The following is an 18,478-nucleotide window of genomic DNA, read 5'->3' on the forward strand; positions in this document are numbered from 1 at the left end:
AAAATGGCGCCATCTGGTTTGCTTAATATAAGAAATTTGAAATGATTTGTACTTTTACATTTACTTTTGATACTTAAGTATGTTTAAAACCAAATCATTTTAGACTTTTACTCAAGTAGTATTATTTTACTGAGTGACTTTCACTTTTACTTGAGTCATTTTATATTAAGGTATCTTTACTTTTACTCAAGTATGACAATTGGGTACTTTTTCCACCACTGTAACTAAAAGACGCAGCCCACTGGGTACACACTGGTTGAATCAACGCTGTTTCCACGTCATTTCAATGAAATGGCGTTGAACCAACGTGGAACAGACGTTGAATTGACGTCTGTGCCAAGTGGGAAACAGATCTGATAGTGATATTCCTTATTATCACCCTTATTATCTAATGACTTTAAATGACCTCACTCTGAATCCACAATACTGACTTGGAAAATGCATTTTATGTCACAATTAACTCCAAATCATGCCAGAAAGAATGATTATCTAGGGAGGAGTAATATCAAACTATACTATGAAAACATGAATAACAGGACTTTTACTGACTATATTTTGGGATAAAATACTCTTCAGTATGCCTAAGACTTTTATCCACTGCTTGAATAATTAAAGTTGCCATGGTTGGTGGAGAAAATTCTGTTGGTCTTCAATACTGAATTTATAACATTAACAACATATATTTTATGTAATTATCATCTATAATAGTATGTGCATAGTCATTTTAATATAAAATACATGTTAAAATCACATAACTTAAAAAATGACACAGCGTTTGTTAGTGACAAAGAGTAAAGAGCCTCAGCTGGAGCAGTTAAAATAAACCTATTTACACAAATACATGTTAAACTAATGACATCAAATGGTCAGCAACAGGGTCTCACTGTGGTCTCGCTGTGTTGTGGTCATGCTGTTACACATTTGTGGGTCACTTGTTAATAACAGGGATGGAACTTAAGGATTTTGGGCAGTGGCCAGCCTGACTAGTAGACCACAATATTTACTAGCCCAGGTCCAAAATATGTGCCATGCGATATTTGAAAAAGGCCGTCGGGTTAGTCAGGCACATTTTCTACTAGCCCCGTCTGAAAGGCACTAGCCTCAGGCTAGCAGGCTAGCTTAATGTTTGTCGATGTTAAGGTATGGGAAAGTTAAGTGAGGTAAAGTACACCAAGTGACCCATCCATAAAGTAGTGCTTGGTGACAGGAAGACATACACCGTGTGCATACTAATGTGGTTCATAAGGAAACTCCTTCTGCTGCCATTGGTTCCTCCTGCTGCTAGACTGTCCTATCAATAAACTGCAGGTTGACTGGGGTAGCAGGGACCAGAAGGGTTCTTGTGATTGGCTTGACTGTCAGTGCGTATTTCATAGTGTTTTATCTACTGTGAGGACTGAGGAAAACACATTGATTATATTATGTTATTGTCCTAGTCTGATAGAATGTCAGCTTTCCACATGTTAAATGAAAAGAGATATAAAGAATAGATAAAACGTAGAAAAACAACAACACATGAATAGTACAATTACATAGAAATATGAACTTTCCTAGTGGGACAATCAATGGCAGTGTTTAATCACAATGTGTTCTGGATTTTCTGGAACCTGACTTGCAGTGGCTGTTGATGCGGAGATTTCTGCGCATGTGCAGGATTTTTTTTTTTTAATGTAGCTGCTACTTCCCCCTCCTTGACATGGAGCGGGAAACTTCATATTGTAGGCTATACTAAAGATATGGTAGACACATTTGAACTATGCATTCCATACTGTACCTCAAGCGTGACTTCATATTATTTTTTCAGGAGGGGTGTTGAGCTACATCAAATCAAACTTTATTTGTCACATGCGCCGAATACAACAGTGAAATGCATACTTACAAGCCCTTAACAAACAATGCAGTTTTAAGAAAAATGCGTGTTAAGAAAGTATTTACTAAAATAAACTGAAGTTTAAAAAAATGTGAACAATAAAATAACAGCAATGAGGCTATTTACAGGTGGTACCGGTACAGAGTCAACGTGCTTTATACGTTCCAAGAACTTGAGAGGAACGTATATCTTCCTCAACGAGGACTATCCTGACGCTGTGCGCCAGAAGAGGAAAGAACTGATCCCAGCCATGAAAGCTGACAGAGCGGGTGGGGACATTGCTTACATCTGCTATGACAGGCTCATTGTCCACCCTCCTTCCCAGAAGCCTGGAAGGGATGAGAGAGCCAAGCCTATGGGTTCGTAGCCTCAACCCCGCAGCACACACACACACGCACACGCACACACGCGCACACACACACCAATAGATTAATGGACTGCTGAATGTAAAAAAATGATCTTGCTTTGTCTGCTCTTTTCAGTATTATGTCTATCTCTAATAAGCTACCCAGGAAAGGACTGAAAATAGCCCATATGAATATATGTAGCCTTAGAAATAAGGTTAATGAAATCAATAAGTTGCTAACATCAGATTACATTCATATATTCGTCATTTCTGAGACTCACTTCATTAGATTTTTTATTTATTTATTTATTTCACCTTTATTTAATCTTATGGATGGTGGCAGTATTGAGTAGCTTGGATGACTGATGTGCCCAGAGTAAACTGCCTGCTACTCACTCCCAGAAACTAAGATATGCATATTATTAGTAGATTTGGATAGAAAACACTCTGAAGTTTCTAAAACTGTTTGAATTATGGCTGTGAGTATAACAGAACTCATATGGCAGGCAAAAACCTGAGAAAAAATCTAAACAGGAAGTGGTTTGTAGTTTTTCAAGTGATTGCCTATCCAAACTACAGTGTCTGTGGGGTCAGTTTGCACTTCCTAAGGCTTCCACTAGATGTCAACAGTCTTTAGAACCTTGTTTGAGGCTTCTACTGTGAAGTGAGGAGGAATAAGATCTCCTGGAGTCAGAACACTGCCAGCAAGGCATGAGGCTCAGCCATGCGCACTCACGTGAGAGGTAGCTCAGTTCCATTGCATTTCTGAAGACAAAGGATTTCTCCAGTTTATTGCAGATTTATGATAAAAACATCCTAAAGATTGATTCTATACATCGTTTGACATGTTTCTACGAACTGTAATGGGATTTTATGAGTTTTCGTCTGACCTCCGCGTCGTGAATTTGGATTTGTGAACTGAAGGCGCGAACAAAAAGGAGATATTTGGACATAAAGGATGGACTTTATCGAACAAAACAAACATTTATTGTTGAACTGGGATTCCTGGGAGTGCATTTTGATGAAGATCATCAAAGGTAAGTGAATATTTATAATGCTATTTCTGACTATTGTTGACTCCAACATGGCGGATATATTGTATGGCATGTTTTTGTGTCTGAGCGCCATACTCAGATTATTGCTTTTTCGGTAAAGCTTTTTTGAAATCTGACACAGCGGTTGCATTAAGGAGAAGTTTATCTAAAGTTCCATGTATAACAACTGTATTTTCATCAACATTTATAATGAGTATTTCTGTAAATTGATGTGGCTCTCTGCAAAATCACCGGATGTTTTGAAGGCAAAAGATTACTCAACATAACGCACCAATGTAAACTGAGATTTTTGGATATAAATATGAACTTTATCGAACAAAACATACATGTATTGTGTAACATGAAGTCATATGAGTGTCATCTGATGAAGATCATCAAAGGTTAGTGATTCATTTTATCTGTATTTCTGCTTTTTGTGACTCCTGTCTTTGACTGGAAAATGGCTGTGTTTTTTTGTGTGTAGGCGCTGTAGCCATTTTCCAAGCAAGCATATATGTCACATAACCCCAAACCACAGCTAAATGAAGCACTAACCTTTGATGATCTTCATCAGATGACACTCCTAGGACATTATGTGATACAATACATGCATGTTTTGTTCAATCAAGTTCATATTTATATAAAAAAACAGCTTTTTACATTAGTATGTGATGTTCAGAACTAGTATTCCCACCCAAAACTTCCGGTGAATTTACTAAATTACTCATCATAAACGTTGACAAAATACATAACAATTATTTTAAGAATTATAGATACAGAACTCCTTTATGCAATCGCTATGTCAGATTTTAAAATAGCTTTTTGGCGAAAGCACATTTTGCAATATTCTGAGTACATAGCTCAGCCATAACAGGCTAGCTATTAGGACACCCGCCAACTTCGGGGCTCACTAAACTCAGAATTACTATTAGAAAAATTGTATTACCTTTGCTGTTCTTCATCAGAATGCACTCCCAGAACTGCTACTTCCACAACAAATGTTGTTTTTGTTCCAAATAATCCATAGTTATGTCCAAATACCCCCGTTTTGTTTGTGCGTTCAGGTCACTATCCAAAGGGTAACGTGTGAGCGCATTTCCAGACAAAAAAATTCAAAATGTTCCATTACCGTACTTAGAAGCATGTCAAACGCAGTTTAAAATAAATGTTTATGCTATTTTTCTCGTAAAATAGCGATAATATTCCAACCGGACAATGTTGTATTCATTCAAAGAGGAAAATAAAAAATGGCGTGATCTCGTGAACGCGCATATCCAATCTCTCTGTCACCAGGCAGTCCACTGACAAACTGTGCTAGTATACTCTGCCCAGAGACAGGAGACTCCTCAATACGCTTTCTGCAGGCTTTAGAGAGCGAATGGAAGCCTTAGAAAGTGCTTCGTAACAGCTCAGATACTGTAGTTTCGATAGAGATGCAACAGAAGGACTACAAATTCGCAGACAGGCCTTCCTGCTTGGAATCTTCTCAGGTTTTTGCCTGCCATATGAGTTCTGATATACTCACAGATACCATTCAAACAGTTTTAGAAACTTTAGGGTGTTTTCAATCCAGATCTACTAATTATATGCATATTCTCATTTCTGGGCAAGAGTATTAATCAGTTTAAATCGGTTATGTTTTTTCATCCGGCCGTGAAAATACTGCCCCCTATCCACAACAGGTTTTAAATTGGCTTTCAAAGACCTTAGAAAGACAGGGTAGGATAGATATAGGTCTGTAGCAGTTTGGGTCTAGAGTGTCACCCCCTTTGAAGAGGGGGATGACCGCGGCAGCTTTCCAATCTTTGGGAATCTCAGACGATACGAAAGAGAGGTTGACCAGGCTAGTAATAGGGGTTGCAACAATTTCGGCAGATAATTTTAGAAAGAGAGGGTCCAGATTGTCTAGCCCGGCTGATTTGTATGGGTCCAGATTTTGCAGCTCTTTCAGAACATCAGCTATCTGGTTTTGGGTGAATGAGAAATGGTGGGGGTATTGGCGGGTTGCTGTGGGGGGTGCCGGGCAGTTGACCGGGGTAGGGGTAGCCAGGTGGAAAGCATGGCCAGCCGTAGAGAAATGCTTATTGAAATTCTCAATTGTAGTGGATTTATCGGTGGTAACAGTGTTTCCTAGCCTCAGAGCAGTGGGCAGCAGGGAGGAGGTGCTCTTATTCTCCATGGACTTTACAGTGTCCCAGAACTTTTTTGAATTAGTACTACAGGATGCAAATTTCTGTTTGAAAAAGCTAGCCTTAGCTTTTTTAAATGCCTGTGTATATTTGTTCCTAACTTCCCTGAAAAGTTGCATATCACGGGGGCTATTCGATGCTAATGCAGAACGCCACAGGATGTTTTTGTGCTGGTCAAGGGCAGACAGGTCTGGAGTGAACCAAGGACTATATCTGTTCGTAGTTCAATTTTTTTTGAGTGGGGCATGCTTATTTAAGATGGTGAGGAAGGCACTTTTAAAGAATAGCCAGGCATCATCTACTGACGGGATGAGGTCAATGTCATTCCAGGATACCCCGGCCAGGTCGATTAGAAAGGCCTGCTCACAGAAGTGTTTTAGGGAGCGTTTTACAGTGATGGGGGGTGGTTGTTTGGTCGCAGACCCATTACAGATGCAGGCAATGAGGCAGTGATCACTGAGATCTTGATTGAAAACAGCAGAGGTGTATTTGGAGGGAAAGTTAGTTAGGATGACATCTATGAGGGTGCCTGTGTTTACAGATTTGGGGTTGTACCTGGTAGGTTCATTGATCATTTGTGTGAGATTGAGGGCATCAAGCTTAGATTGTAGGATGGCCGGGGTGTTAAGCATGTCCCAGTTTAGGTCACCTAGTAGCACGAGCTCAGAAGATAGATGGGGGGCAATCAATTCACATATGGTATCGAGGGCACAGCTGGGGACAGAGGGATGTCTATAGCAAGCGGCAACAGTGAGAGACTTGTTTCTGGAAAGGTGCATTTTTAGAAGTAGAAGCTCGAATGGTTTGGGTACAGACTTGGATAGTAATACAGAACTCTGCAGGCTATCTTTGCAGTAGATTGCAAAACCGCCTCCTTTGGCAGTTCTATCTTGGCGGAAAATGTTATAGTTAGCGATGGAGATTTCAGGGTTTTTGGTGGTTTTCCTAAGCCAGGATTCAGACACGGCTAAGACATCCGGGTTGGCAGAGTGTGCTAAAGCAGTGAGTAAAACAAACTTAGGGAGTAGGCTTCTAATGTTAACATGCATGAAACCAAGGCTTTTACGGTTACAGAAGTCAACAAATGAGAGCACCTGGAGAGTGGGAGTGGAGCTAGGCACTGCAGGACCTGGATTAACCTCCACATCACCAGAGGAACAGAGGAGAAGTAGGATAAGGGTACGGCTAAAGGCTATACGAACTGGCCGTCTAGCACGTTCGGAACAGAGAGTAAAAGGAGCAGGTTTCTGGGCACGATAGCATAGATTCAAGGCATAGTGTACAGACAAAGGTAAGGTAGGATGTGAGTACATTGGAGGTAAACCTAGGCATTGAGTAATGATGAGAGAGATACAGTCTCTAGAGACGTTTAAACCAGGTGATGTCATCGCATATGTAGGAGTTGGAACAACATGGTTGGTTAAGGCATATTGAGCAGGGCTAGAGACTCTACAGTGAAATAAGACAGTAATCACTAACCAGGACAGTAATGGATGAGGCATATTGATATTAGAGAGAGGCATGCGTAGCCAAGTGAACATATGGGTCCAGTGAGTGGTTGGACTGACTGAGGACACGGCGATTCAGACAGTTAGCAGGCCGATGCTAACAAGCTAACAGTTAGTAGGCCGGGGCTAAACAAGCTAGCAGTTAGCAGACTGGGGCTGGCAAGCTAGCAGTTAGCAGACCGGGTTAGCAAGCAAGCAGTTGGCAGACCGGGGCAGGCAAGCTAGCAGTTAGCAGACCGGGGCAAGCAAGCTAGCAGTTAACAGGCCAGGGCTAGCAAATTAGCCTTTGGGGGACGTCGCGATGGGGGTAAGTCTGTTTTTGACTCTTCGTGCGGTGACGTTGATAGACCAGTCGTGGAATTAGTAGGTTTCCAAGTAGCTCTAGGTAGCTAGTAGGCCGCGGTTAGCAGAATGGGCCTTCAGCGGACGTCGCACCTGAGGGGCCTGTTGGAATCCTCGGGCTGATTATGTCGGTATTCCAGTCGTAGAGGATCGGCGAGGTTCCGTGCCCCGTACCGGCAGTAGAAGGGGTCCGGATATTGTAGCCCAGGAGTGGGCTTCGGTGGTAGCACAGGAGCCCTGGCCGGGCTAGCTTCAGGCTAATTGGTGCTTGCTCCGGGATGGAAACTCTAGCCAGGAGTAGTCACCCGGGATTCCAGTTAGCTAGTTGCGAAGATCCAGATGAATATGTTCAGAGTTTGCAGTAGGAATCCGGGGATATGGGGAAATGTAAAAAAAATAATAATAATAGGTCCGTTATGCTCTGGTTTGAGTCACGTTGTTCGAACTGGCGAGAGCTTTCCGAGCTAAAGGTTAGCTGATGACCGCTAGCAATTGTTTGCTGACTGATAGCTGGTAGGTAGTTAGCTGGCTAGCTTCAGTTGAGGGATTCCAATTCCGAAGTAAATAGAAATACTTTAGAAAAAAACTAATCCACGCCACATTGGGTGAGGCGGGTTGCAGGAGAGTATTTAGAAGTTGAGCTTTAGGAAAATATTTTTAAAAGATATGAGAAGAAAAATATGTAAAAAGATATATACAAGGGACACGACAGGACAAAGACAAAGATGTCTGATTGCTACGCCATCTTGGATAGATTACTAGTTGCAATACAAGGATATAGCATTTATATAAGAGACAGAAATACTTATGGTGGAGGTGTTGCTGTATATATATTCAGAGCCATATCCATGTAATGCTTAGAGAAGATTTTATGCCAAGTGTTATTGAAGTGTTGTGGTTGCAGGTTCACTTGGCACATCTAAAGCCTTTTCTTTTGGGGTGTTGCTATAGGCCACCAAGTGCTAACAGTCAGTATCTAAATAATATGTGTGAAATGTGTGAATATTAACTGGTTTTCATCAAGCTGTCCCCTCAAGAGGAAGCTTCTTACTGTAACCAGTGCCTGTCATCTGGTTCAGGTTATTAATCAACCTACCAGGGTGTTCACAAACACTACAGGAACAAGATCATCCACATGTATCGATCACATTTTTACTAATAGTGTAGAACACTAATAGTGTAGAGCTGTATCCATACCCATTGGATGCAGTGATCACAATATAGTGGCTATATCCAGGAAAGCCAAAGTTCCAACAGCTGGGCTTGAAATAGTGTATAAGAGATCATACAAAAGATTTTGCTGATACTCTTACGTAGATGATGTAAAAAATATTTGTTGTTCTGATGTGATTAATGAGGAGCATCCAGACACCGCACTTGATGAATTTATGAAATTGCTTCGTCCAATTATTGATAAACATGCACCTGTTAAGAAACTGACTGTTAGAACTGTTAAGGCTCCATGGCTTGATGACGAATTGAAAAACTGTATGGTTGAAAGAGATGGGGCAAAAGGAGTGTGTAATAATTCTGGCTGCACATCTGACTGGCTTACTTACTGAAAATTAAGAAATTATGTGACTAAACTCAACAAGAAGAAGAAGAAGAAGAAACTATTATGAAGCCAAGATCAATGATAGAAAGAATGATGGAAAAAAACTTGAGTACTTTAAATGAAATTATGGGCAGAAAGACTAATTCAACTCCATCTTTCATCGAATCAGATGGCTTATTCATCACAAAACCATTTGATGTTGCTAATTATTTTTATGATTACCTCATTGGCAAAGTGGGCAAACTTAGGCAGGAAATGCCAACAACGAACAGTGAGCAATTGTATTAATGTATAAAAAAACTAATAATGAAAGAAAAGTATTGCAAGTTTGAATTTTGTAAAGTTAGTGTGGGAGAGGTGGAAAAATTATTGTTATCAATCAATAATGACAAACCTCCTGGCACTGACAACTTAGATGGAAAGCTACTGAGGATGGTAGCTGACTCTATAGCCCCTCCTATCTGTCATATTTTCAATCTGATCCTTGAGGAAAGTCTTTGTCCTCAGGCCTGGAGGTAAGCAAAAGTAATTCTGCTACCCAAGTGTTGTAAAGCGGCCTTTACTGGTTCTAACAGCAGACCTATAAGCTTGCTGGCAGCTCTTAGCAAACTGTTGGAAAAAATTGTGTTTGACCAAATACAATGCTATTTCTCTGTAAACAAATTAACAACAGACTTTCAGCATGCTTATAGAGAAGAGCACTCCACATGTACTGCACTGGCACAAATGACTGATGATTGGTTGAAAGAAATTGATAATAAGAAAATTGTGGGAGCTGTACTGTTCGATTTTTTCCTGTTGTTAAAATAACTTGTGTTATGGCTTTTCAACCTCTGCCATATCTTGGATTCAGAGTTATCTATCTAATATAACTCAAAGGGTTTTCTTCAATGGAAGCTTATCTATTGTCAATCATGTAAAGTGTGGTGTACCGCAGGGCAGCTCTCTAGGCCCTCTACTCTTTTCTATTTTTACCAATGACCTGCCACTGACATTAAACAAAGCATGCGGGTCTATGTATGCTGTATGCATCAGCAACCACAGCTAATTAAGTCACTCAAACCATTAACAAAGAGTTGCAGTCTGTAATAAACTGGTCCTGAACATTTCTAAAACTAAGAGCATTGTATTTGGTACAAATCATTCCTTAAGTTCTAGACCTCAGCTGAATCTGGTAATGAATGGTGTGACTGTTGAACAAGTTGAGGAGACTAAATTACTTGGCGTTACCTTAGATTATAAACTGTCATGGCCAAAACATATAGATTCAATGGTTGTAAAGATGGGGAGAGTTCTGGCCATAATAAAGATATATTTTTTGACACCACACTCCAAAAAGCAAGTTCTGCAGGCTCTAGTTTTGTCTAATCTTGATTACTGTGCAGTCGTGTGGTCCAGTGCTGCAAGGAAAGACCTAGTTAAGCTGCAGCTGGCCCAGAACATTTACATTTACATTTACATTTAAGTCATTTAGCAGACGCCCTTATCCAGAGCGACTTACAAATTGGTGCATTCACCTTATGATATCCAGTGGAACAACCACTTTACAATAGTGCATCTAAATCTTTTAAGGGGGGGGTAGAAGGATTACTTTATCCTATCCCAGGTATTCCTTAAAGAGGTGGGGTTTCAGGTGTCTCCGGAAGGTGGTGATTGACTCCGCTGTCCTGGCGTCGTGAGGGAGCTTGTTCCACCATTGGGGTGCCAGAGCAGCGAACAGTTTTGACTGGGCTGAGCGGGAACTGTGCTTCCTCAGAGGTAGGGAGGCGAGCAGGCCAGAGGTGGATGAACGCAGTGCCCTCGTTTGGGTGTAGGGCCTGATCAGAGCCTGAAGGTACGGAGGTGCCGTTCCCCTCACAGCTCCGTAGGCAAGCACCATGGTCTTGTAGCGGATGCGAGCTTCAACTGGAAGCCAGTGGAGAGAGCGGAGGAGCGGGGTGACGTGAGAGAACTTGGGAAGGTTGAACACCAGACGGGCTGCGGCGTTCTGGATGAGTTGTAGGGGTTTAATGGCACAGGCAGGGAGCCCAGCCAACAGCGAGTTGCAGTAATCCAGACGGGAGATGACAAGTGCCTGGATTAGGACCTGCGCCGCTTCCTGTGTGAGGCAGGGTCATACTCTGCGAATGTTGTAGAGCATGAACCTACAGGATCGGGTCACCGCCTTGATGTTAGTGGAGAACGACAGGGTGTTGTCCAGGGTCACGCCAAGGTTCTTAGCACTCTGGGAGGAGGACACAAGGGAGTTGTCAACCGTGATGGCGAGATCATGGAACGGGCAGTCCTTCCCCGGGAGGAAGAGCAGCTCCGTCTTGCCGAGGTTCAGCTTGAGGTGGTGATCCGTCATCCACACTGATATGTCTGCCAGACATGCAGAGATGCGATTCGCCACCTGGTTATCAGAAGGGGTTATCACAATGCTCTTCATTGTAATCAGAGGGGTGATATAAATACTATGCATGCCAGTCTCTCTTGGCTAAGAGTTGAGGAGAGACTGACGGCATCACTTCTTCTTTTTATTAGAAACATTAATGTGTTGAAAATCCCAAATTGTTTGCATAGTCAATTTACACACTGCTCTGACACACACGCTTATCCCACCAGACATGCCACCAGGGGTCTTTTCACAGTCCCCAAATCCAGACCAAATTCAAGAAAGCGTACAGTATTATATAGAGCCCTTATTGCATGGAACTTCCTTCCATCTCATATTGCTCAAATAAACAGCAAACCTGGTTTCAAAAAACAGATAAAGCAACACCTCATGGCACAAAGCCTCTCCCCGATTTGACCTAGATAGTTTGTTTGTATGCATTGATATGTAGGCTACATGTGCCTTTAAATTTTTTTTATGTAGTTCTGTCCTTGAGCTGTTGTGGCTGAAGAATCAGAATTAGATAGGTAACAGATAATTGAGATGTCTTATCTGCATAATATTGTTATATGATATGCTTGTTATTAGAATGTATCCCTTCGGACTCTGGTGTTGGCAGTTGCACTTCCTCCCTCAGCTGGGGCTCAGTCACCTGGGTCCCAGAGAGGGGAGAAGTCAGGCGTGTCTTTCACATGTCTCTGGTGCTATGCAGAATATTAGAAAGAGAAGAGAACATTATCTTCACATGTGAATGTGTCTTTACCTATTCTAAACCATGTGAAGGGATGGGGTGATTAATGGGGAACTACTTACTTGTCTCCACAATGTCTGTGCGCCAGTCACTCCCTCCTTTGGGGAGATAAAGCCCCGCCTTATCTCAGTTCACTGGTCACCATAGCAGCACCCACCCGTAGCACGCGCTCCAGCAGGTATATTTCACTGGTCATCCCCAAAGCCAATTCCTCCTTTGGCAGCTTTCCTTCCAGTTCTCTGCTGCCAATGACTGGAACGAATTGCAAGTCACTGAAGCTGGAGACTCATATCTCCCTCACTAACTTTAAGCACCAGCTGTCAGAGCAGCTCACAGATCACTGCACCTGTACATAGCCCATCTGTAAATAGCCCATCCAACTACCTCATCCCCATATTGTTATTTATTTTTTGCTCCTTTGCACACCAGTATCTCTACTTGCACATTCATCTTCTGCGCATCTATCACTCCAGTGTTTAAATTCTAAATTGTAATTACTTCGCCACTACGGCCTATTTATTGCCTTACCTCCCTAATCTAAACCTCATTTGCACACACTGTATATAGATTTTTTCCATTGTGTTATCGACTGTATGTTTGTTTATTCCATGTGTAAATCTGTGTTGTTTGTGTCACACTGCTTTGCTTAATCTTGGCCAGGTCGCAGTTGTAAATGAGAACTTGTTCTCAACTGGCCTACCTGGTTAAATAAAAGGTGAAATAAAAATAAAATTAAAATAAGGTCTGAGAAAAGATGTGTGGGGTAGTGTCTGGAACCATTGTATGTCATCTATGATGTTGCACCTATCCTGGGGTAGTGTATGACCTAGAGGCTCACTCCTCAGTGAGCTTGTCCAGGCGTGTGGTCAAGAAGGGGTCTTACTTGAGATGGGAGTATCTGGAGTTGACAATTGATTTATGCCATAGAATGAATTGGTGTTTCTGTGCTCTGAAGTACCAGGAACGAGATCGGAGCATCATCTTAGTGGCCAGACTAAAAAATAAGAACAGTCTTCATAGCAAATGCTATCTGGCTGCGGGATACTCCTTTCTCATATATCAAGTTTCACCTTGTGACCCATTCCATACATCTGTTGTTTGTCTAGAAGACTAAAAGGGCGTATCTTTTCTATAAAATATATTTGTATGTCAGAGCTACTCGCCACAACACTTGGAAGTGTTGGGCCGACCAGCCTCATTATAGAAGCAATTGCTCTATCCTTTCCTTGTCAATAAGTTTTGAATAAAGTAATATCCTGATTGGTGATTGACCTCGTCTCTCCTCATTGTTGATTATAATTTCCACCACACTGTTCTTGTCTATTGATGTTCTGTATTAGGTTTCATGTTCTGTGTGGACCCCAGGAAGAGCTGCTCCTTTTGCAACAGCTAATGTGGATCCTAATAAAATACCAAATGTGCGGGGGCAAAGGTAAGTCGAGGTAATTGAGGTAATATGTACAGTACCAGTCAAAAAATTGGACACACCTACTCATTCAAGGATTTCTCTTTATTTTTACTATTTTCTACATTGTATAATAATAGTGAAGACATCAAAACTATGAAATAACACATGGAATCATGTAGTAACCAAAAACATGTTAAACAAATCAAAATATATTTTAAAATCTTCAAAGTAGCCACCCTTTGCCTTGATAACAGCTTTGTATACTCTTAACAAGCTTCACCTGGAATTCTTTTCCAACAGTCTTGAATGAGTTCCCACATATGCTGAGCACTTGTTAGCTGCTTTTCCTTCACTCTGCGGTCCAACTCATCCCAAACCATCTCAATTGGGTTGAGGTCGGGTGATTGTGGAGGCCAGGTCATCTGAAGCAGCACTTCATCCCTCTTCTTATTGGTCAAATAGGTTTTACACAGCCTGGAGGTGTGTTGGGTCATTGTCCTATTGAAAAACAAATGATAGTCCCACTAAGCCCAAACCAGATTGGATGGCCTATCGCAGCAGAATGCGGTGGTTGCCATGCTGGTTAAGTGTGCCTTGAATTCTAAATAAATCACTGAAAGTGTCACGAGCAAAGCACCCCCACACCATCACACATCCTCCTCCAGGCTTCATGTGGGAACCACACATGCAGAGATCATGTTCACCTACTCTGCATCACAGAGACACAGCGGTTGGAACCAAAAATCTTGAATTTGGACTCATCAGACCAAAGGACAGATTTCTTTGCAGCAATTCGACCATGAAGGCCTGATTCACGCAGTCTTCTCTGAACAGTTGATGTTGAGAGGTGTCTGTTACTTGAACTATGTGATGCATTTATTTGGGCTGCAATTTCTGAGGCTGGTAACTCTAATGAACTTATTCTCTGCAGCAGAGGCAACTCTGGGTCGTCCTTTCCTGTCCTCATGAGAGCCAGTTTCATCATAGCGCTTAATGGTTTTTGCGATATTAACAAACCAAAAGTCTACCTTGGATTTTAATTAAATAAAATACTGAAGTTAAGGGTGAAAGTGAATGTATATCTCCGGATATACAAGTGTGATCGTATCTCCACACACAGGATGAAAATAAAAGTACTTTAGTTCACCAATAGCAAACATTTCCAACAGTACAAGATGGTAGAAGTGTAAGTCACATTTTTGGGGAAGAGGTGGTCCCCCACAACTATGCCATTTTCCACATTGATGCGGGCGTTTCCTGGTACTCCTGGGTACATCCTGCAGAGAGAGCATAGAAGAGAGTCACGAGGGGTAGAGAGGAAAGGATTGGCTCCATTTGAGTAATTAAGAATAAATTATAGGCACATTGACGAATACTGCATGTAACAACACATAACTCATTATGAATATAATAACTTTAATAACCCATTATGAATTTTATAATGAGTGAATTTACGGAATGACAGATGACTGACAACTTACCGTAGTGTCTCCCTGACAACAGCCTTGAGCCAGGGCATTCTAGTGATGTCATCACTAGTAGGCACCTTGTCCCCTGGGCAGACACTGATCACTTCCTGGTACAGCTTCTCCTGGATCTCTGGCTCCAGGGCCATGTGGTACAGAGACCACGAGATGGTGTTGGATGTCTGCAGCATAGAAATACAATTACAATAGGAATAGGTTGTAGGCTAATAATATTAGTATTATGTTAATTGACCAGTAATTATATTTTTATGGTCTGATTAGGGAGGTGGGCACCAATGAGAGACAATGGTACTGATACTGTTATGGTGTTAACTGTGACTGTCTTTGACGTAGGTAGCTAATGTGGTTATGTTGAAAATGTTCAATCTAAAATAGCTGAAATAACAACAAAAAACATGTCCCCCACCAGGCCTTCACCCCTTTCTCCACTACTGTCGCCACCCTGTCACACCCTACTGTGAAACAGCGCTACAAAAAAAAACACACACACACACCTCACCGTATCGACCCCAGCCAGCAGTAGCTCAGTGATGGACCCCAGTATCTCAGTGACAGACATCTGTTCACTGACCAGGAGGTGTGTGAGGTACTCTCCCTCCACCAGCTGGCCCAGACAAACCTTCTGCTCGATCTCCTCCATCTTCTGAAGCACCTGCTCCTCTGCTGTATTGGGACAGAGGTCAGAGGTTACAGTAACCAGCACAATATAGATGCTTAGGGTAAATCTCAAGTCTTTTCTCAATTCCTTGTGTAGCAGATGGGGGATCTGTGAAACCACAGGAGGCTGGTGATGGGAGGATGGCTCATAATAGCTGGAATGGAGTAAATTGAATGGTATCGAACACATGTTTGATGTGTCGATACCATTCCATGTATTCCATTCCAGCCAGTACTATGAGCCTGTCCTCCCCAATTAAAGTGCCACCAGCTGCCTGTGTGTAAAACTCATACCTCAGCCTGAAGTGTCCCCACTTGCGCTGCCTCCCTGACCAAGGCCCTTCTCCCCCGATTGCTCAGTTTGGCCGGGCGGACAGCTCTAAGAAGAGTCTTGGTGGTTCCAAATTTCTTCCAATTAAGAATGATGGAGGCCACTGTGTTCTTGGGGACAATCAATGCTGCAGCAATGTTTTGGTACCCTTCCCAAGATCTGTGCCTCGAAACAACCCTGTCTGTCTCAGCATCCAGTATTTATGCTGCAGTAGTTTATGTGTCGGGGGGCTAGGGTCAGTCTGTTATATCTGGAGTATTTCTCCTGTCTAATCTGGTGTCCTGTGTGAATTTAAGTATGCTCTCTCTAATTCTCTCTTTCTCTCTTTCGGAGGACCTGAGCCACCATGCTTCTACACCTGCATTGCTTGCTGTTTGGGGTTTTAGGCTGGGTTTCTGTACAGCACTTTGAGATATCAGCTGATCTAAGAAGGGCTATATAAATACATTTGATTTGATTTTGATTTGGGAGCTCTGTGGACAACTCCTTCAACCTCATGGCTTGGTTTTTGCACTGACTTGCACTTTCAACTGTAGGACCTTATATAGACAGGTGTGTGCCTTTCCAAATCATGTCCAATCAATTCAATTTACCACAGATGGACTCCAATCAAGTTGTAGAAACATCAAGGATGATCAATGGAAACAGGATGCACCTGAGCTCAATTTCGAGTCTCATGCACATGAGAAACATGATGTCACATAACATATCATCAACTTAAACACATTGCATTATTTTCATATGTGAAACGAGTGAGAGCATGAGTGCCCTCAAAATATCCAACATCCTCCTCATTCACAAGTTTGCAGTAGAGGTTACTTGAGTTCATGGGTATGTGATAATGTGTAATGTTATGTGAAATTTTATTGTGCAGTCTACCTTTTCAATCTTTGTTATACACTCTGAAAAAAGGTGAACCTTAAACGGTTCTTCGGCTGTACCCTTAGAATAATCATTTTTGGTTTCAAGTAGAACCCTTTTGGGTTCCATATAACAAACCTTTTAACAGAGGTTTCTACATGGAACCCAAAATAGTTCTACCTGGAACCAAAAATGGTTCTAGCTGGAACCAAAAAGGGTTCTCCTATGGCGACAGCCGAAGAATCATTTTGGAACCCTTTTTTATAAGTGTACATGATAGAGCGTGTGATGCCATACAAATGTCTCACTTATTCAGTCATTCACTCACAAATTCACTCATTGACTCACTCACTCGTTAACTCACTTGCCCACTCATTCACTCACTTGTTCTCTCACTCCCTCACTCACTTATTCATTCACTCACTCACCTACTCATTTTCTCTCTCTCACTCACTCACTCACTCACTCACTCACTCACTCACTCACTCATTATTTAATTCATTCACTCACCAACTTTAAAGAGGTGATCCCAGACAGCCACAAAATGTTTCCAGAAGGGGAGGTATGGCCAGGTGGACTTGGGGAAGAGAATGATGATTGGAGAGAGGCGGAACATCTCTCCTACTGAGACGATGAACTTCTGAGTCTCTTCAGGAACCTCCTCATTCAGACAGCCCATACGGGTCTTAAAAAACACTGAGCAGATCGCTGAGAGAGAGGAAAACAACAGTATCACTTTATTTGACAGTAGATAGATTAGATTGATCCTTTATTGACCCTTGAAGGGTGAAATGTTGGTAGCGAAATGACCAGGTATTTAATGAGAAGTTAACACAGTAAAAACCTATGAATATCTTGTCTGCTTCTTTAAGACTATATAATGAGGAGGATGACATACGTAGGATGATATAATAAGATGCCGGCTCTCATACAGTGTTTAACAGTTAGTCAGGGTGACATCATATTATAGGCTGACATCGTTTGATCGTCATTCGTCACTGTTGCCCTTGACCGATGAACAGACTGACCTTAAATACTCTCACATATGACCCATCTCTCTGTCTGTAAGGGAATTCAAGCGATCAGTGACTCGCTCTACAATGCTTTATCTAATCAACTACCATGGCTAAAGATCACACACCTGATTCAAATCATCAAAGCCTAATGATGAGATGATGATTTGAATCAGGAGTGTAGTGCTAGGGAATAAACAAAAATATGTATCCCTTTGGGTCCCCAGGACCAGGATTGAGAACCGTTGCTCTAACACAGTGGTTCCAAAGCTTTTTATAGTCCTGTACCCCTTCAAACGTTCAACCTCCAGCTGTGTACCCTCTCTAGCACCAGGGCCAGCACACTCTCAAATGTTGTTTTTTGCCATTATTGTAAGCCTTCAACACACTATACGATACATTTATTAAACATAAGAACGAGTGTGAGTTTTTGTCACAACCCGGCTAATGGGAAGTGACAAAGAGCTCTTATAGGACCAGGGCACAAATAATAATATAATCATAATCAATAATTTTGCTCTTTACTCAGCCATCTTACATATAAAACCTTATTTGTTCATCAAAAATGGTGAATAACTCACCACAGGTTAATGAGAACGGTGTGCTTGAAAGGATGCACATAACTCTGCAATGTTGGGTTGTATTGGAGCGAGTCTCAGTCTTAAATCATTTTCCACACATAGTCTGGGCCTGTATTTAGTTTTCATGCTAGAGAATCCACTCTCACATAGGTATGTGGTTGCAAAGGGCCT

At 41.8% G+C, this 18,478-nt stretch overlaps 1 protein-coding gene across 1 annotated transcript; it reads right to left on the bottom strand.

Annotated features, from left to right (window-relative positions):
* Positions 1–784: 784 nt before the first annotated feature.
* On the bottom strand, positions 785–17,705 carry LOC115156296 (sterol 26-hydroxylase, mitochondrial-like). The gene is made up of 6 exons (XM_029703748.1): positions 17,690–17,705; positions 17,224–17,421; positions 15,364–15,527; positions 14,859–15,025; positions 14,545–14,654; positions 785–1,355 (listed from the first exon to the last, which is right to left on the bottom strand). Exons 1-6 carry the CDS (start codon positions 17,703–17,705, stop codon positions 1,282–1,284), a joined length of 729 nt encoding a protein of 242 aa, XP_029559608.1. The 3' UTR covers positions 785–1,281.
* Between the last annotated feature and the right edge of the window lie 773 nt (positions 17,706–18,478).

This window comes from Salmo trutta, chromosome 20, assembly GCF_901001165.1.
Source record: "Salmo trutta chromosome 20, fSalTru1.1, whole genome shotgun sequence".
In the NCBI taxonomy this organism is placed as follows: domain Eukaryota; kingdom Metazoa; phylum Chordata; class Actinopteri; order Salmoniformes; family Salmonidae; genus Salmo; species Salmo trutta.

Bases quoted from the DNA above. Each gene is read 5' to 3' on its own strand.
- LOC115156296 (XM_029703748.1), bottom strand. The intron at 15,026-15,363 runs GTGAGGTGTGTG...TCTATGCTGCAG, and splicing joins TGCTGGCTGGGGTCGATACG to ACATCCAACACCATCTCGTG. The intron at 1,356-14,544 runs GTTGGAAATGTT...ACGCACTGACAG, and splicing joins CACTTCTACCATCTTGTACT to TCAAGCCAATCACAAGAACC.